At 34.1% G+C, this 20,736-nt stretch overlaps 2 protein-coding genes across 3 annotated transcripts; both read right to left on the bottom strand.

Annotated features, from left to right (window-relative positions):
• Positions 1–10,781: 10,781 nt before the first annotated feature.
• Positions 10,782–20,325, bottom strand: LOC132613951 (uncharacterized). 2 transcript variants are annotated; one of them, XM_060328275.1, is made up of 11 exons: positions 19,560–20,324; positions 19,121–19,243; positions 18,541–18,773; positions 16,043–16,749; positions 14,934–15,061; positions 14,386–14,493; positions 12,920–12,985; positions 12,269–12,439; positions 11,736–11,802; positions 11,495–11,660; positions 10,782–11,406 (listed from the first exon to the last, which is right to left on the bottom strand). In XM_060328275.1, the coding sequence occupies exons 3-11, from the start codon at positions 18,570–18,572 to the stop codon at positions 11,241–11,243; spliced, it is 1,611 nt and encodes a 536-aa protein (XP_060184258.1). In that variant the 5' UTR covers positions 18,573–18,773; positions 19,121–19,243; positions 19,560–20,324; the 3' UTR covers positions 10,782–11,240. The 2 variants fall into 2 exon arrangements, 1 of the variants encoding a protein (XP_060184258.1); XR_009572135.1 differs by lacking the exon at positions 10,782–11,406 and having other exon boundaries at positions 11,592–11,660; positions 11,912–12,439; positions 19,560–20,325.
• On the bottom strand, positions 19,556–20,128 carry LOC132612792 (TMV resistance protein N-like). Its single transcript, XM_060326882.1, has one exon. The coding sequence runs from the start codon at positions 20,126–20,128 to the stop codon at positions 19,556–19,558; it is 573 nt and encodes a 190-aa protein (XP_060182865.1).
• Positions 20,326–20,736: the final 411 nt, after the last annotated feature.

Consider the following 20,736-nt stretch of genomic DNA (forward strand, 5'->3'; position numbering starts at 1 on the left):
AAGATGTTCCATTAACCAAATTTGCAGAAGCAAGTTGCATCCTTCAAAATGTTTATACCCGTGTTTACAACGGCCTAATGCTCGGTAGATATCTGCCACGACCATAGGGACCAGAGTGTAGTGTTTCCCGTCGATGCCACCAAAAAGAGCCTTAGTTACAGTAACAAGATGGGTGTGAATGTCTTTTGTGGTTCCTTTAGGAAATACTATAGTCCCTAAAAAACATACTGCGAAAGCGAAGCACCGCTTCTGCTTCCAAGAGTCATACGAGAAGAATTCATCCTGATGATCGACGAAACTCCTTTGATAACTGAATCTGTGATACAAATACTCGAGTGGTATCATAGACTTCTGCAAACATCCCACACCTTTACCCTCTCTGAACCCGAAGCTGTCAGCAAATTCTTTTGGTAAAGGTTGCCTCGGAATAATCATGCCACAGTTTTGCTATTTTCTTGGTTTACGTAATAATGCCACATTTTCTATATAGCCTCCTATTTCCTCTAACAACGGAGTCATCTCAATGTTTCCAAATCTAAACACGACCCTCTTTTCATCCCAAAACACGGTTGCCGCCTCGATGATGTCTCTGCAGGGCTGGATATCCATCAAAGACGGTAAGTGTCCCAATGCTCCACGTACAACCCGCTGTCCGTAATCCCCCAAATCAACCCACCATGCTGTTAGTTGGGAAGGGACGCTCAAAACCATGCTGAATCTCGGGTAGGCATTGTGTTGACTCATGGTCACCTGCGTTCACAAATGGTTAGTTCTACCTAAATAGCACATGGTCCACATAACGCACATTCATCCTTCAAATCAATGCACATAACGTGATAACCGTCGCTCGGGGTCGTAGACCCACCTGGACATTTGGAAGAGGTTGACTAATGAACTTAATACACCCTGGGTATTAAGCCTCCTAGGTTCGTGCATGCCCTTAAAGGGTTTTGGCTTAGCTCTATCTTAGGCTGACTAGGAGTTGTTTTCCTATGACGCAAGGCTCCCCCAAGCGGACAACTTGGGAGTGGAAAGTCCGTGGCCGTCGACTGCACCGCTGATCGACTAAATCCACTAGACCAATCCAACTAAAGGGGTAATTTAGTAGTGCACGGGCTCAAACTGCGAAGCCGCTTTAAGTGTGTGAATATGTGTGAGTTTTCCAGGAGTGGAAGAAATATGAGCGGAATGCCAATTTAAGGAAAGCAATAACATACATATTACATAGAAAATTTACATAATAAAACAATCACTTAAAAGAACATAAAAAAAATAAATAAAGCAACAATAAAGGCAAAAAATAAAGAAAACAACCAAATATCCAACAAATTTAATTATTAACCTAAGTTGTTATGGTTAAGAACCTAAAAGTCCCCAGTGGAGTCGCCAAGCTGTTATACCCCATTTTAACCGGGTTAGAGCGGAGTATAACATATTGGAGATTCCTAAATTGTTTTGTTTTAAGGAGTCGCCACCTAATTAATTTTACGGTGAATTAGGACACCTAATTATTAACTAAGGTATAGCTAATTAAACCTCCGTTAATAGTCTGCTTAACCAGTATGATTCTAGGTAAGGGTTCTGTATTATCCTAAAGGGAAGGGGTTAGGCATCCTCTAGAATCCGTTAACTTACGGTTATCCGACCAAACTTAGGTTAATTAATTAAGGTTAAATATAGTGTTTAAATTTTAAGAAAATAGCTTGTAAAATATAGTAATGCTATTTGAACTGATTTGTAGGAAAATATATGACTTGCATAAAAGGAAATGCTTTTAAAAATGAGACTTATAAATATTGTTAATCTTTGAATGAGAATAGTGATGTTATCTTAAAATAAGACTCATAAAATATAATATTTTGCATAAGAAAAAGATAAATGCTGTTTATAATAAGACTTATAAAAGGGCTTCAATTAATAATGCTACTCAAAACGAGACTAACAAATTTGCATAAAAGGAGATTCTAAAGTGTTATTTAAAAATAAAGTTATAAATGCCGCTAAAGCTTTAAATGGAAATAGGATAATGCTATTCCAAATAAGATTTTTCAAAATATGATAATTTTAAATATAAGTAAAAACAAAATGCGAGTTTGCATAGTATTCCAGTAAATGTTTGAAAACAAACTAAACAATGACGTATTAATTGACTTGACATTTTACAAGCATAAATGAGATTCTGTTTTGTTAACTACATTTGGTCAAAATATGCATAATTTGAATACATCTTAAAAAATTGTTTACAAAATATTCTTAAGTTCATACTTGCGTATTAGCGGCGTTTTAAAATTCCTAGGATAGTAAGAACAAAACATGATTCTTTTAACTCGAAAATACGTATTTACGCTATTGAAAAATTAATTATTCTAGAAATAAATATTATAAATAATTTTAACATTAAAAAAAAAAAAAATGAAACCTATGGAATTAATTTCGGGTTTTCCTTTAAATTAACTACCCGTTACACTAAATCTAACCCAACTAATTCATTATGGATTCATCTAGAACTAAAAAAAATAAAATGTTAGTCATGCATAAACGGAAATCAAATACATAACGAGAATAAAATAGAAAGAATAAATGCAAGCCAATGGATCTGGCCCATTTGGGCCACTGCTGCAAATCTGTTTTTTGCTATATGGGCCACTGCTGCAATTCTGTTTTTGCTATATGGGCCTTGACCCAGAATTTTCATTTGATGCGGATATGGGCTGGACACGAGAGGGACTTCGTTGGGCTTTCAGCCCAACACCGAATGCAAGAGAAGAACGAGCCCCTTGGGCTCGTATGCGACGGTCATGCATAAAAACGAAAGAAAAGGGATTAGTACTTAGCCAATAAATAAGACTAAACATATATAATGTGAATTCAGAACAGACCAGTGGATTATGTGTATATTTGAATATACATACATATACATGGTTTAACGGGAGGGAGCAAGGAGAAGGAAAGTATTATGAAGCTTCGGGTGCACAAGGTCCAGTCCTCAGAAAAACAGCAATTATTAAGCTCAAAACAATAGTAGTGAACAATCAATAATATAGCAGTGAATAATAGAAATTGCATCCAAGAATATGACACTTTGAACCAACGACTAGTTATGACAGAAAATAGGCTTCAAACACAGTTGCAGATGGTAAAATTCAACAGCAACATGCCTTTAGAGAGTGGCAATATTTTGCCTCGAAACTAACCAAAACTTAGTTCAAAATGCCACAAACAACAACTAAGCGTAGCAGCCAAAAATACATCACGGCAGAAGCAGGACTGAATCAGAACAGAAATACAGGATTCAGCAAAATACAATAGATATACTTCATATAGATCAAGACATATCCATTTCATTGTTAAGCAGGATGAAGATGTCCTACAATGGTGCTTTTAGAGCCAATTTCACATTCGAACAGGCAAAAAAAAGAAAACTGGTATTCGGCTGCTTACATAAATGATTCAGCTAATCAGATCACTAATCATTTTAGAAGGCATCTTCACACTTAAAAATAGACAGGACCCACTTTCTTATTCAATTTTTTGACATATGTTGACTTAAATAAGGGACTGGAAACCAAAAGGAAGAAACAACAAAGATAGCTTTAGATCTAATCCTCACAAAAAAAAACCAATAACAAGAACTAAAAAAAAATCAATAACTAAAGGGAGAGAGATTACAACACAATATTTTTATGAAATCCTTTTGAAGAATACTGATGGTGGGGAAAGAGATTTTTGGTTTTAATTCTTAAGCCACATGTTTCTACTCGAAAAGTTACAATCTAAAGTGTTTAAAACATATCTTAGGAGATCCTTCACATTTCACTAACCTTCTAACTGAAATAACATAATTCATGCTTTGTAAATCACCTTCCACAAACATAGGCGAGCATGGGTAATTTAAGAATGGTAACTACATTGAGCTAGAGAGATGCCAATTCATAGCTAAGTTAGCTTAAGAGCACAAGACTACAAGACATTAGACAAGCAAACTTTAACCATTCTTAAACCCTACACATGATCCAGTTTTCATCATAAAGTAGCCATCAACTTAAACTAACCCATTCCTAACAGCATTATACAAAATCTATCATCAACAGAAATTGAGGGACTTGACTAATAATCGCCAAAATACACAAAAACTAAACACTTTAAAACTACATCTAATAGATGCATAAGTTAACCAAGCCCGATTAAACTAAACAAAAACACATAAAGCACAACTGGCACTTAAGACCTAAACTAAATGCACCAACGCATAGCTAATTAATTGAGGCTAAAACAAAACAGATCATATAAATATTAAAAATGAAGAACTGCTAAAGTTAACGAAAGGGAGAGAATTACGAACCTTTTCCGGGTGCAGCGAACAGGGTACGGAGTCTCCGATATACCTCGAAACGACACAAAACTCTGAGCTCTCGATACTCAGACTCGAAACAGTCTCGGAAAAACGAAAAAAAATATCAGAACGACTTCTATTTCAAATGAATATCCGAGCAATATTAAAACGTACGAAACTTAGTAACTTTTCAAAGGGTTTGAAGGAACTGGTAGGATTCGATTTTGGGTGTTTTGTAGTTCAAGAACCTTTTTTTCTCAGGGAGGTTTTTTCGGATCCCTCTAAAAAAAAATCCCCGTCCGTTTTATAGGGTTTTGCTTGGTGCTGTGTTGAAATAAAAATAGATACGCGTGGGGAACAGGGGAATGGGGGGTGGTAGAGGTCACGTGGGGGAGACACGATGAAGTGGGGGTGTCAGGGAGCGTGGAGATGCAACGGCGTGGAGGAATCGATAGGTGTGGGCGTGATATGGTGAATGGAGGTGGGGATCACGTGGTGTGGTAGGGGTGTGTCAGATGAAGCAGTGGGGGTGAGGGTGCGATGGAGTGGAAGGTGGAGGTGGTGGGTTGGTGATGATGGTAGGTGACGATGAAGGGGTGTAGGTGGCGGAGGTTGGAGGCGGTGAGGATGGGTGGCGACGAGAAAGGGAAAGGGGAAGGTTGAGCTGCGGCGGAAAAAATGGGGAAAATGAAGGGGAACCCTAAAAGGGTTCCCTTATTCGAATGACAAAATGGATCGGACCCGGTCCACTTGTGGACCGGGTCAATTTTAGACTGGGTATTAAAAAGAATAGGCTAATAAATTAAAACACGAATTGTTCTAAAAATTGAGATAAGGGATATGGACTAGTCCAAAATTATCAGGAGTCAAACAGGCTTTAATTTGGAGTCCGGTAAGTCAGAATGCGGACCGAGCGCAAGAAATAGTTTGACTTCTAAATTTGAATCAGAGACCGATTTTGATCAACGATGTACTAAGGGTGCCAGAATATCACCTGGTACGAAAAATGTGCAATTGTAAAAAGACCCGGATAATGAAATTTATGCTGTTGCAATGACCGTGTGATAAAAATTTTGACGATAAATAAAGCTATCATTTTAAACGCGCGAGAATAAATGCGGTGTGTATGCGGTAGTTGATAAAATGCCGAGAAGTGTCAGTTTCAATGATACCAAATACCGTAACGAATAACTGGCGGTGATAACACTGCAAAATAATGATAATAATAATAATAGTATTAATAATCAATAACACTGATAATGATAAATGATGGTGATAATACTGATGTCCATAATAATGATTGTAGTGGTAATAATAATAATAATAATAATAATAATAATAATAATAATAATAATAATAATAATAATAATAATAATAATAATAATAATAATAATAATAATAATAATAATAATAATAATAATAACAATAATAATAATAACAACAACTATTGATGGTTAATAACAAAGCAGCAATAATAATAATGATAATAAATTAATAATAATAATAATACTAAAGATGGTAATTAATAATAAAAGATAATGATAATAATAATAAATAACAATTATCGATAATAACATAACAGTAAATGATAATAAATTAATGATAATAATAATAATAAAAGAATAACAGTTATTGATAATAACAAAAGTGATAATTAATAATGATAATAATGGCGATAATAAAATAATATGATAATGATAATAATGATAATAAAATAATAATAATAGTAAATAACAATTGTCGATAAAACAATGATCATAATAAAATAACGATGATAATGATGATTAATAATTAATAACAACATAACACTGATAATACTAATTAATAATAATAATAATAATAATAATGATAATAATTGGGAATAACCAGAATGATAATAATTAATGACAATTAGTAATAATAATAATTTAAGAATAGTAACAATAATTAATAATAGTGATAATAATAATAATAATCATAATAATAATAATAATAATAATTATTATTATTATAATAATTGCAGTAGGATAATAAACGTGGGTGTTAATAAAAGACTAATAATTATAGTAAAATTAAAATGCATATTTTCAATTTCTCAAAATACCAGAAGTATTAATAGGCATTTCGGGGGAGAGGCGGGACAAAATTGGGTGTCAACAGCTTTTAGCGGACTTTGTCTCATATGAATCAAAGATCCAGAATCATCACTGTATCTCTCTAACACAACAAAAAATCCATCTAATACCATGATTCATGGTATCACATCAAAATATTATTTCAAAAACAGAATTGATCTCATCATCAATAGCTTCTTTCCAAAACTTTATTTTCAAAAACATTTTAAATAACAAAAGTCCACGTGCAATATTATCATAAAAATTCTTTCAAGATAACTCTAGTAAGACCATGACCCCCACATTTAAAAATTTTAAGATAGGGAAATAATATTTTCATAAATAATGACATTGTAAGCCCCACATTTTCAAAACTTTTAAGATAAGGTAAGAATATTTTCATAACTCATAAGAAGTTTTACTAATTTCTCATAAGACATTTCATCTTATAAATAACAAACTAATAATATAACTTCACTCAAATAATTATGTAAAATTAACTCCTACTATGTCATCATCAACAAATATTTTAAGAAAGCAATATGAGAGAAGTAAGTATCAATATCCCTTGTATTTTTGTACTAATGAGAGAAGTAAGTAGCATACCTGGAACTTAGACAGATTGTACTAAATTATTCTCTTTTAATTTTCCATAAGAATAAAGCAAGAAAGGTATCCTTAAGATTGTTGAAAATCTTACGAAAAATACTTGATCACGAACACTCTAGAGAATTCTTCATAACTTGAGGCATGTCAATTAAGACACTGTCCTTAAAGATATTTCATCCGGTATAGGTGTATCCCCCATGATTCAACAAGCTCTTTTAGTATAAAACTAGGAGCTAGAATTTAACAAAGATTAAAGATGAAAATCCAACACAATATAATATGGTAGGAGAATTTTTTATTGATTTATTTCTACCCCACGTAAAATAAGAAGACATAGACTTTATATAGATAGGAAATACCATCTCATCAAATGGCTCAAGGATATAGTCCAACGTTGGCAGTAAAGATGTCAAGAAATAAAAGCAATTAAGTCAAGGAATAAAGGCAATTAACATCTCTAATGATGATGATAACGGATGATATTCAAGGGTGTTAAAAGTGACCAATTGTCTGTTACAACACAAAATAGACGTTGGGATAGTTATGACAATCATCATATTAAAGACTCATTTAACTTGGTGTAAAGAGAATGAATTTATACAATATTCTTTTTGAGATATTAATTATTTTTACATCACTTTGTAGTGTAACTTAATTTCTACAAAACTATGCCGCCTTAAGGCATAGTTCTGTCGTCCTACAGAACTATGCCTTAAGGCATAACTTTGCCCCCAATAGGCATAGTTTCTATGAAAACCTTACCGTGCAAAATTGTTTTATTTTTAACTCTCCTGGGTTTCGATCCCAGAATCTCTGATTTCATAGACCAGCGAATAAGGATACTTTGGCCCACAAATTTTCAGTAAATGAGAAGTAGGGGCAAAAATGGAAGACCAACAATTTGAGGGACAAAAATTAATGACCAGTCCATATGAAGAACAGTCCGCACAATTTTTTTAAAGATATTCTCAGCCCAACCCGCTCAAATTTGGGTAGATTGAGTTGATCCTATTTTCATGGGCTTTTGCGACCCATATAACTGTCATAACTCACCATAAGATGCCCATTATGCTTGGCCCATACAAATTGAAATCAGGGCGATTTGCAAAAGGGTCGATCCAACCAGACAAATCACAAATGTACAAACGATAAAAAATACACTTTCTTAATGGTAAGAAAAATGAGAAAACCTAATGTAACTTGAATAGCAATGTCTTGCTAAAGAAAAAAAATCGAGTGCAAAGTTTTAGATAATTGTCAGAAAATTTCTCAAATCCCTACTTTAAGAAAGAAAAATCAAAACAAGAAAAAAAAAGGTACTTTTGGCATATATTTGTACTCATGAACCTTGAATTACATGTTTGCATAGACTGTATAATTGGAATACTACTTTTTCACTTCCGGGAAAAGGAAAACAAAGTGCTAATTTTGAAAGTGTATGATATATCCGCGCTTGAGATAAAGGAAATTATGAAAGACATGTCATCCATAATACAATGGAAAGATTTTTCATCACAACTTGAAAGCACCATTGCTTCTAAATAATTGTACTCTAAAACCCATAAAAACAACAAAACTTCTTAATAAACTAATACTATCCAAATCCAATTTGCATCGATTTTGGTTTAGTAAGAATTTCAATCATGTTTGAAGATGGATTTTCTTGATTTTAGGGTTTTATCTTGACATTCAGCAATTACAGGAATGTCAATGAAAATTTTAAAAGAATAACATTGTCACCTTAGACCATATAAATAATTCACATCTTTCTAGCCGCCTAAAAGAAGCATTCAGAAATAAAATTACGCTACGCAGAAGTTAGTTGATCACTAGGACAAACTAGATTCAAACACTCCAGGGCCCCATACAACTATATGAAGGGTTGTAATGATGTGGTTTGCTGGATTTGTAAAATGACATGAAAATATGCTACTTTTATAATGGCAGGGAACAGATGATCCCAACTATTAACGGAGGACAAAAATATTTTATTTCATATAGTTCAAGGGTAATTTTGAACTTTTTCCATACAGAAAGAATTGTTATTTCAATAATAAGAGAACACCAGTATTGTCACCTTAGACATCAAATATTTTCATCCCATGCAACTTCGTGGAGGGTTCTTCACCCTTTTCTTTTGCTTCAAACTTCAAAGATATCAAGATCAAGAAACTATGAACAACAGGTGAATAAAAGCACCCACTACATTGCACCCCAACACTGTCAATACAAGTATACAATTTCAAAATATATAGTAGATAATTATATAAAATGCCACCTGCTGATACAAAAGAGTTATGTTTACCTCACATTCGTTTAAAATTCTGGGTTCGCCTTTGCCTCACCAAAGTAAAAACTATAAGGCGACAGGCCAACACAAAAATATAATACAACTCACACAAAACTTATGCAGATCAAGAACAACAAGTGCATTGAGCCAGTCCATTCTCATAGCAAATATGACACCTCTTATTTTGTTCTTCATCCTCATCAAAAATTCGAGCAAAGGCAAGAACCTTACATCCCCACAACCTCACAAACATAATCAATTGGCCTTAAAGGAAGGCCTCTTAATAACTTTGGCAATTCAACAATTTCATTCAATTGCTTAATCAATTCAGCACCTCAATGTATTTCCCTTTGATAAAAACTTGTGGCAATGATTATTGTTCTTCTCACCCATAACACTTCTGTAATTCCTTCCTATACACGTTGTGCATTGAGACGTCTCTTTCATCGACTTTAACCTGATAACTTCTTAATATCATTTTCACCATATAACAATCTTCGAATTCCTTCGTATACTCGTGAAGTAAATCATACACGACTTGTTTTGTTTCAAGTTTCAAGATACCTTTTGTTAGGTTATAATAATAATAGACTACTTGCTCCAAATTAGATTTTTATAACCTTTACTTGTTTTAATGATCTAATTGCAAGTCCCTTCGGGGACATCCGATTAAAAAAAAAAAAATCTAATTGCAAAGCTAAAAATATATTCTATTTTCTTGTTTCTTATTATTTTTTTGTCATTCCTCTCTGTCTTAATTATAAGTCAAGATGTTAAGAGGTTTGGACTTAAATTCTGACTTGTAAATGTTTGTCCATCTAGTAATGTCTATCTGGTTAGTGAATATCACTACTAAAAAAACAGTGAAATTCGACCAAAATTTTCGACTACATGCGATCGAAAAAGGCCAATTTTCAACCAAAATTTCGACCGCAAGGCATGGTCGCTAACAGGTAGTGTGAAATTTTTTTCGACCTCACGTGGTCGAAAATTTTCGACCTCACGCGGTCGAAATAAGTTTTCTACCTAAATTACGAAAATAAAATTTTCGACCTCACGCGGTCGAAAAATTTATTTTTTATTTAAATATTAATAAAAAAATTTGACCGCTATTATTTTTATAGAAATATTATTTAAAGTTTTCGACCTCTTCTGGTCGAAATATGATAGAAGATAAAAATAATAAAAAAATATTTTCAGAATTTCGACCGCATGAGGTCAAAATTTAGCAATATTGTTGCCAGATTTCAACCTCATGAGGTCGAAATTGAAAATGTTGCCCAGATTTTCGACCTCGTGCGGTCGAAATTTTAATTTGTGAGTACAATTTCGACCTTATGAGGTCGAAAATTATCAATATTTGGATGAATTTTCGACCCCATGAGGTCGAAAATCTGGAAAAAAAAATTCCAGCATTCAACTTCTTTTACAGCAGCCCACCTGTCAATCACACTCATCAACCAAATCAACGATGCAATTCATCAACACGTCCAATTCATCAAAGTACTTCTACAATCATAAACTTCACATTCTAAAATCAAATTCAACCTCAAGTTTCAATTTAAAGTACTTCTAAATATCCTTAAAACTACATTCAAACACTTGAACATTGTAAAGTTAAAACATCCATAAACTAGTTCCTACAATCAAATTCACCTTCAAAAGTACATCTAATTCGAATTAAAACTATCATAAAAAAAAATTTACATATCCAAGAAAACATAGCAATATTACAATCCAAAAGTATACGAATCAAAAAAGTCAACGTTGGGTGTTAGAGACATGATCCGATTCTGCCCTACTATCCTCATCAACAAGAGCATGAACTATGTTGTCTTGTGACCTACGTCATCTACTGGGCTGTGACCTAAATCTCAAATTGTTAATATTCACGAAAAAAGAACCAAGTTTTCATCTATTGTACCGAGCTATTGTTTTTTTCTCCCAGGAACCTTTTCTTATCATAATGACTTGTATTTCCATAAGCTCTGCAACCAGAAAAGGTGCTAGTGCCATTAGGATATTCTACTCCAAACTGCAAGATAACTAACTCATTAAGTGGCCGCTCATCCTCACCACAACTGCAATGTTGAAGAAACAAAAGTTAAAGATATAAAATAAACTGGAATTAAACAGGAAAAAATGGACTAAAGTTGATAAAAATCTCACCCTCCATAGATTACAATATCCGTGTTCCGAGCAGCAGCAGTATGAGAAAATCGTCCCTGTGGTTTTTGGCCCATTACATCAAGCTGCGTCCATGATGAATTTATCACATCAAGAACCCAAACATCATTGTAGTATTTCTTGTCTCCAACTCCACCAATCACATATACTTGTAAAGTGAGTTTTTGCCTTTGTTAATAATTGTTTAGTATATTTACTGAAAGACTACAGTATCAGTTACTTGCCTTCGACCCAAAATTCACAGAGGCATGACCGGCTCGAGCACCAGGTGATCGTCCAACAACATCCAGCTGGTAAGAAAGAGAACGAACCGTCATCTTACACAATCTTTAGACAATTATTATCTCTATATCTAGACTATAGGAAATAGAAAATCAAGACAAAGACTGAAGCTAGTACCTTTGACCACACTAGTGTGTCCATGTCGAGCACATCAACATCACCTTGATATCAGTCACTACAATCTCCACCATAAATATAGAGCCTATTACCGATCGCAACAGCACTATGACTATCCCTAGAAGCAGGCATTTCATCCCTCACATCAGGAGATGACCACCTCATAGTTTTAAGGTCAAAAACATGTAAATCATTCAAATAGTTTGCCTCGCCTTCACCACTACCACCAAAGATGACTAATTTATCACCACCAATGAGAGTAGCCGTGTGACTTTCACGCGGGGCAGGTGGATTGCCTTGACATTCGAGTTGAGTCCATTCTTGGCTCCTGACATCCAATACATGAATATCATTGACCTTCCTTAAGCCATTTGTACCCCCAAATACTACCATTCTGTGGCCAGCAAGAACAGCACTGTGGCTATCTCTTGGCCCCGGTCCTTGCCCTGTTGTCACAAGGATGCTCCAAGCCATTGCCTCAAGATTTAGTACAAGTACATCGCTAAAATGTAAACCCCCTCGACATCCCTGAAATTGAGAAAATCGATTTAATGGAGGTATATTTGACCACTAAAAGATATCAACCAATTCACACAAAGTTATCTAGACATATGCTGCACATATTAAAATTACTGTGGACCACTTCAATCTCTAGAACAGAGAATACCTTTATATACGTATCCAACACATATCAACAGGAAAAAATACTAAACCAGCAGAAAAACAACACCAAACAAGCAGAAAACAGCAATGCAGCAGAAAGAAACAGAAGAAAAACAGCAAAAAAAAAAAACAGCAGAGAACTAACGAGCAACCCAAAAAAAAAAACAGCTTCATCCTAAACTGTTTTTAACCAGCAACCCAGCAGAAAAACAACACTAAACTGTTTTTAACCAGCAAATGAACACCTTCTCTCTCAAATCCAGAAAACACATCTTCTCTCTCGAAGTTGATCATTAAATGAACACCAAAAGCCAAACTAATTGCTATCACATTTAATAAAACTACCTGGCAAACAGATTGACCGACTCTCTCAGGGTATTCTCCTCCAGTAGCTCTTGATGCTCCCACAGCCTGTCATCAATTTACATAAATGAAATTTCAAATCTTTCGTGCTGTCTTCACTAAAAATTAGAAGTACAAAATGTACAAAAAAAGAAAATCTTTCTTCTTTCAGGCTACAATTTTCAAAGATTAAAAATAGGTATCACTAATGTCTAGAAAGACTAAAAATCATAAATGAAGATAGATATCACTAATGTCTAAAAGGAAAGATCTTTCTTCTTTCGAACTACTATTTCAAGGATTAACAATAGCTATCACTAATGTCTAAAATGAAATATCTTTCTTCCTTCAGACTACAATGTTCAAGGACTAACAATAGACATCACTAATGTCTAAACAGACTAAAAATTAGAAATTTAAGTTAGGAAAAAAAAACCAATATTTACGAAGATCAACCTGAATTGAACGCTAAAATAAAGTAAATCAAGTGATCAGGCATATCAAACATAATATACCCTGAAATGAACCTTAGAATTACGCAATTTAATGGGAATTATAGTTTGAAATTTCAAATCTTTCGTGCTGACTTAGCGGAAGATTCGAAGTGCAAAATGTATAACAAAGTAAGATCTTTCTTCTTTCAAACTACAATTTTGAAGGATTAACAACAGGCATCACTAATGTCTAAAAATACTAAAAATCAAGAATGAAGATAGATAAAAAGCCGCGATATTTACTAAGATCAACCTGAATTGGACAGTAACAAAGTAAATCAAGTGATCAGGCATATTAAACAAAAATACCTAGAAATGAATTGGACAATAACAAAGTAAATCAAGTGATCAGGCATGTTAAACATAAATAAATACCTTGAAATTGTACAGTAACAAAGTAAATCAAGTGATCAGCCACATTAAAAAAAAGAAGGAAAAACCCCTAAAAATGAACCCTAGAATTACACAATTACAACACAAAATTACCAAATTACTACGGTTACGAGGATGATTGAAGCGACAACGAGCACCATAGCCACAAATACCAGTCCTCAAGTAATAAATACAATCAGCCTCGTTTGGCCTTTCAGGAACACAAGAACAGAAAAAGCTGCTAAACCCACATACAAAAACCAAAATCCTGATTATGTAGGCATCAAACAGAAGCAATGAGGGACAAACCAAGAAACCCACATGGATATTCTGGGGAAAAGAGAAAGGAACTAAATAAAAACAAAACAAAAAAACTTACAGAGGGGAACTTGTTACTAGAATAGCAAATAAATTTCAATTTACACTTAGTAAAATTTTAACAAATAGCTACAAATGCAAACTTTAACAATAAATATAAGTAATCTACTAATTAAATTACAATTACAAAGTAATGTAACTAATAATGATAGATATGAGATATTTACCAAAAAAAAAAAATGACAGAAATGAGATTGAAAAAAAAAATGGAAAAAAATGACTTACCTTTAGTGGCGGCGGACAGCAACGGCGGCGACGGAGGACAGGCAGTGGTGGGGATGGAGCGTCAGCGGCGGGGAGGGGTAGGGGTGTGGTGGGGTGGAGTGTCGACGACTGGGTAGGGGTACGGTGGGGGTGGGAGTTTTAATATAATTAGGTTTTGGTTGTTGGGAATAAGAATTGCACGATTGAAGTTTGTGGGAGTATATTAAATTTTACAAGTTTATTATTTCGACTGCGTGCGGTCCAAATAGTTAAGTCAGATTTGACTTAATTATTTCGACCGCATGCGGTCGAAATATGATTTTTTTTAATTAATTATTTTATTTATATAATTTAATTTTTTAAAATATTTTTTCTCATTTATTATTTGTACAAAATAAGTTTCGATCTCATGCAGTCAAAATTTTATTTCCCGTGTAAATATCGACAGCTTGAGGGCGAAATCCCAAAAAAAAAAAAAATCTAAAAATTTCGACCTCATGTAGTCGATTTTTTTTCGACAAAAAAAATGCTTTGGAAAAGGCGTGATTCATTAAGTGAAAGACGCTAACCGAATAGTTAGAGATGCCGCAAGCAAAGATCATATAGCCTAATTGACTGCAAGTTGAATAAGCTATGACCCTCTTTAGATCATTCTGTAATATTCCCGTGGTTGCCGCAAGGAATGACATCATAGCTCCTGCAAAAGTAATAACAATCAAAGACGTAGGTGAGTATTCAAATAAAGGGGAGCACCTTGCTATCATGAAAACGCCAGCTGTTACCATAGTAGCTGCATGAATCAAAGCGGATACTGGAGTGGGACCCTCCATAGCATCGGGTGACCAAGTATGAGGTCGAAAATTTTTGATCGAAATTCACTGTTTTTTTTAGTAGTGTATGTAAATTTGTTGATGTAGTAGTTTAACTGATTAAGTAGTCACATTCATGTTGAATAGAATAGAAAAAGTACTAACATAAAAGAAAAAAGAAAGAATAAACAAAACAAATATAACATGGATAAACAGAATTAAAAAATTGCTAATTACTCCGCCTTTCTCTTCGATAAAACGCACATATTTAAGCTATACAATTTATGTTACTTCAAGGGTTGATTAGCTGACCCATCCAGCAGCCCCAATTGACCCGTTTAAAAGATGGGTCGGCTGGTGTTGCAACCTAAATTGACCCAACAAAGAAATATTATTGACCCAACCCGTTAAATATGGGATGGGTTACACATTCATGGAACAAATCTATCACCTCTATTTAGTTGTTCAGTTTAATATAACAGCTTTTAAGAAACTAAATAATACGTCCAAAATCAATTACGAGGTTTTCACGTCACTTCAGTAGTTGAAAACTTTGTTTTTATCTTCTTTTGTTTCGCTCTTGCCATTTCTTTTCCTATTTTTCTTATTACTTGCTTCGTTTTATAATAGTGCCCTGATTTGTTTCTATGAATTAGGAGTTCCAACTCACAAATATCATTCTACCATCAATAATCACGTCTGCTATTTTGTGGAGGTTGTTCCCAAAATTCCACATTCAACTCCTAGAGTACACATCATTGCTCTGCTATGTTCATTACAAAAAACAAATCTCAAAAGAATTCTAGATAAATAAGAACCAAAAACTATATAGGAAAAGATAAAATTGCCAAAAAATTATGAGAAGTTACCATGAACGATCCTCCACAGAAATTCCACAAGGAATAGCCTTACTTGAAGAAGTATGAATTCTCTGGCTAGGATGCTAAAAATATGGACGCCTGTATTTTCCTCAGCCAATTTGGTTACTCTATCTAATAGCTGAAGGGCTTCATTTCTCACTTGTAATTTGACCTCGTAAATTGCATCCATTTTATGTTGTAGCAGCACATTCTTGTCCCTAGTTGTTACAAAAATTCTACTACCTTTACCAAACCAATCATGATAACCAGCCAAAGCACGTATCTGGTTCACATGATCAACTCCATCAAGAACAACGAGGACCTTCTTAGATTGAAGTTTTTCTCTTATCAAGTTGGTTCCTTCAAATATGTCATTAGCCTGAACATGATAATTGAAGGTTTCTTTCATGAGGTCATTTTGCAAATATACAAGGTCATGTTCCTTTGTAACTTCCCCAATATTTGGAAGAAAAACTGCACCTTCAAAGTGGTGTGAAAACATGTCAAAAATGGCTTTTGCAGTTGCAGTCTTTCCCGTTCTTGGGGCTCCCCACATCCCAATAACACGAACATTTTCATCAAATCCTATCCTTAGACATCCTAGCCTTTTCATGTGAAATTCCACTGCCCTGAGATGCATTATTTCAGTTGATTTTATGATTGTCACCTCCCTCTCAACCACTTTAACAATTTCTTGGATGACCATTGCTTCATTCCTATACATAGAACAAGAAATAATCAAATGAGATTACCAAATTTTCACAAGAACGAAAAAGTAAAAACAAATAAAACAAAAACGACAAACTTATATTTGTTAATAAGACATATTTCATCTTTCACAATTTACGTGATACTAGTTGTTGGAAATATTAACAATATTAATCAGTAAAACGAACAAAAGGATAGAATCAACTTATCGGATGAATGCTGCGTTGTGGCAAGCCGCTGCCTTGCAAGCGATTTTGGACCGATTGTGGTGCAAATCGTTTATCCAGGTCGCTCCCCAAGGTTCCACAGCACTTCCAAACACTTGCACTAGTGACTGGAAGTTTGGAGTTTGCACAAACACAATTGCTCATAAAAAGAAGAAGAAGCAAAGACTTTACTTTATCTTTTTTGATATGTCCAAATATGATCCCATAAGATCATATATGTAGCAAAGTATTTAGCTTTTTCTGAAAATATTTTTCATGAAATTATAAGAGTAATTAAGATCATAAAGACAATTGTAATGAAGGCCATTAAGACAATTCAAAACATTTTCCTTCATTATGAGGGCTACCATTAAGACTCATAAAACATTTAATCAATTCTTCTTTTGACCAAAATTAATAGTAGATATTATATAAATTTCAAAGTGTTTCTTATTCTTTATTTGAGATATTAATAATATAAGTATATATGTTTTACAATCCCCCACATATCTCAAAAAAATAATAAGAAATAATTTCAGGGCAAAAGGAAGGAACATGTACGTAAGTGTCAATATCTTTCAATTTGAATTAACACATAGTGAAATGAGGCAACAACTAATACCCACAAAGTAAGTACTCTTGAACTAAATGGACATAAGTTGAGACCCCCACAACACATACGATATCCTTAATTTTATGCAAACTCCGCGGTACTAACAAAGTGTTTTTATGGTCATGCACACACCTCGGGTCTTATGAGTGCTCTAGAAAGACAGCCCAAGTCTTTCATAAAAGGCGACCACACCTTTACACTCATGTAGGTGATTCTATCAAGTCTATCTCAAATAGACCACCTTAAGGCTATCATTAAGAGCAGAATAAGCTCAACCTTCTCATATCAAACGGTGAGTCCATTAAGTGCTTCTCACTAGCACCACCACAACGGGTTATGGAAACATTAAGAGTAAAATTCAAGTAAATCCATCAAGTGCATCTCAAACACACCCCCACAACGGACTATGTATTAAGAGTAAAACTTAACCTTACAAAACACTACCACACGTCATAGGGATAGGATATGTAGTGTATATTGACGGCCTATATGGCTTCGTTTGACCATAAACGGGTATCCACCATATTACCTCAATCCATGGGCTTTATCCCTATCCCCCTTGACGTTTCAAGAATTATTCTCTTTGCCAAATTTTGGTTAACGATCCGCCAAATTTCTCTCGGACCTTACAAATTCTAAGCTTTAACAATTGCTTGACAACATTTTCGCCATCTAGGGTGCAGCATTCGGGCTGCTTCGCCTAGCTGCACGACGCTTGTATTGCTCTCCCACAACCCCGTTTTTATTTGCGTTCATACTCTTTTTTTTTCTATCTATTTACCCATATGTTTACGTTCTTAAACTCCCTATTTATATGCGATCAAAGCAGCCTTTTAACCACTTTTTTCTACGCCCTTGCCTTTTCTCCGATCTTTAAAATTTCTTCCTTTGAAAATTCTCCCTTTAGAGTGTTGGAATGATGGTTAAGAGTTCTTACTTTTGAGTTCCCACTCTGACTATTTAGAAGGCTATAATAATACCTTAATGAATTGAAGCGGATAAAGCTCAGCATTTCCGGAACCGGAACAAGCTCTTCTTTAGCAGCCTCGCTTTGTTAGCTTCTTGTTAGCAGTACTAGTTTGTAGTCTTTATTAACCTGGAACACAAGCTTTACCATCCAACCCGATCTGACCTTCGAAACTCATCATGTCTAACGCAAATATGTCCTTGTTTTTTCATTGTACACACTACTCTTAGCAATTCCAATTGCCTCCTGTGAGTCACAATGCAAAGAACTGGTTTAGCTTGTTCCCCATAATGACACATCTGTCAATATTAGAGCTAAAAATCATCATTTACAAGTAATAACATGTGAGTTATTTCAAGACTGATATATGCACTTGTAACACCTTTTTTTTTTTTTTTTGTTAAATCATTCTCAAAAATGCAAATTACATTTTTCATGATGAATATTTTTCTCATTTATTACCCTCACTATTTTGAGAATTTAATAAAATTTTATACTCATGAAAATATATCACACAATAATGAAAAGGTTTTAGGTAAAAGATAATTTTACCTTTTTATATCTTGAGTTTGATAGGTAGAAAAGTGATTTACCTTTTCAACTCACAACGAAGCTTGTAGATAACTTCTATTTTCACATCTACTGATTTTCTAGTTCTTCATCACCTTGACATCCACAAAGAGATCGTAATATATCTCTTGAGTTGACTTCGTCCACTGATAAAGTTGTGCAACAACAACAAATATCACAATGAGAAACTAAAATTTTATGATCAAATACCACCCAACAATTTAGGCTTAATAACCCGGGTTATTATTATTATTATTATACAAAAGAACAATTGCATATAAAGTGAAGTTAGGTGAGCTTTTATGAAATTACCCATAAAATTGAGAAAATAAGATTTATTGGCCAAATGACTTTTTCAGATCTGTTTTTTTTTTCAAATCTTTCTTATGCGTAAAAAATAAGATTTCTTATAAAAAAATCATAATTATTTGGGAGAAAAGTGAAATAAAGATTTGTGCTTACCTATTTCTGACGTCGATCCCAGTTAAGTTGGCAGCATCAGTTAAGGCTTGTTTCCATCTCTTCACCCTTTCCGGTTGGTCCTTGTATTTCTCATTGAGTTTAGCAAATGAATTGGCCAAAGTATTCCTTTGGTGTCGAACATCAGATGGATCCACATCATAAAATACTGGCACAACAGATAGCTCATACTTCTTATTGCATTCCATAATCTTTACGAGTTCGTCCAAGCACCAAGGTGATGAGGCATAATCTACAGAAAAAATAGGGATAGCCGTTCTTGATACTTCAACGGCCTCTAAAAGTTGGGTAGAAATCTCAGTTTCTACTCTGAGACTCACATCGTCTTTAAAAATTGTCAGCCCACTGCTCTCTAAAGCTTCATACAGATGGGATGTGAAGCTGTTCCTAGTATCCTCTCCCCGAAAATTCAAGAAACCGTCGTACTTCTTTTTAGCAAACTTTTCAACGTCGTGTTTTTTCGGGAGATTAAGCCTCATCGAAGTCAAAATGCAATTTGTCTTCAGATTCTTCAAAGTCGGGAAGAATAACTTTGGGGTGCAAACAGCCATTGTATATGACTCCTCAACCTAGCTAATAACAACGTGAGGGAACAAAATTGGGATGGACTATGTTAAGGATCCTAAATAAAGCAACAATATCTGAGAAAGAAATAGTTGAGGGAGGGAGAGAGAGAGAGAGAGAGACCAGAGAGGCGCTAACAATATTTACTCTACTTCCATTACTCTAGCACTTTGCTGTTTAACCCTGAAGGCTAAGCCCCTTAACATAGGATCCCACATATAATTTTTACTTGCGCAGTTAAAAACATATATGTATTTAGTAAATGGGTACAGTAAGTGGGTATATTTACGGAACATGACGATATTTTTCAGTTTACAAAATATATCAATAGGTTTGTTACAAAATCTATACGAATCAGTTAAATTAAAATGAAGTAAATAAAACACATTAAATTAACTGTTTTCCTTATTTTATCCACTTTTCTCTCTCCATTCAAAATTAATAGATATTGTTTCCTGATTTTCTCCAACTTTTATTTTTTTATTTCATCCACTTTTCTCTCCCATTCAAAATTAAGAGATATTATTCCCTAGTTTTCTCCAACTCTTACTCAAAAAGTCCATTCTAATCGGTAATTTTTATGTACAAAGTTCAT

This window comes from Lycium barbarum, chromosome 10 (genome assembly GCF_019175385.1).
Source record: "Lycium barbarum isolate Lr01 chromosome 10, ASM1917538v2, whole genome shotgun sequence".
Taxonomy (NCBI): domain Eukaryota; kingdom Viridiplantae; phylum Streptophyta; class Magnoliopsida; order Solanales; family Solanaceae; genus Lycium; species Lycium barbarum.

Coding starts and splice junctions, on each gene's coding strand:
- LOC132613951 (XM_060328275.1), bottom strand. CDS start 18,572: ATGCTGAGCTTTATCCGCTTCAATTCATTAAG. Junction 16,750..18,540: donor ATCCGCTTCAATTCATTAAG/GTATTATTATAG, acceptor TTCTATGTATAG/GAATGAAGCAATGGTCATCC. Junction 12,440..12,919: donor TCGGTCAATCTGTTTGCCAG/GTAGTTTTATTA, acceptor TCTCAATTTCAG/GGATGTCGAGGGGGTTTACA.
- LOC132612792 (XM_060326882.1), bottom strand. CDS start 20,128: ATGGCTGTTTGCACCCCAAAGTTATTCTTCCCGACTTTGAAGAATCTG.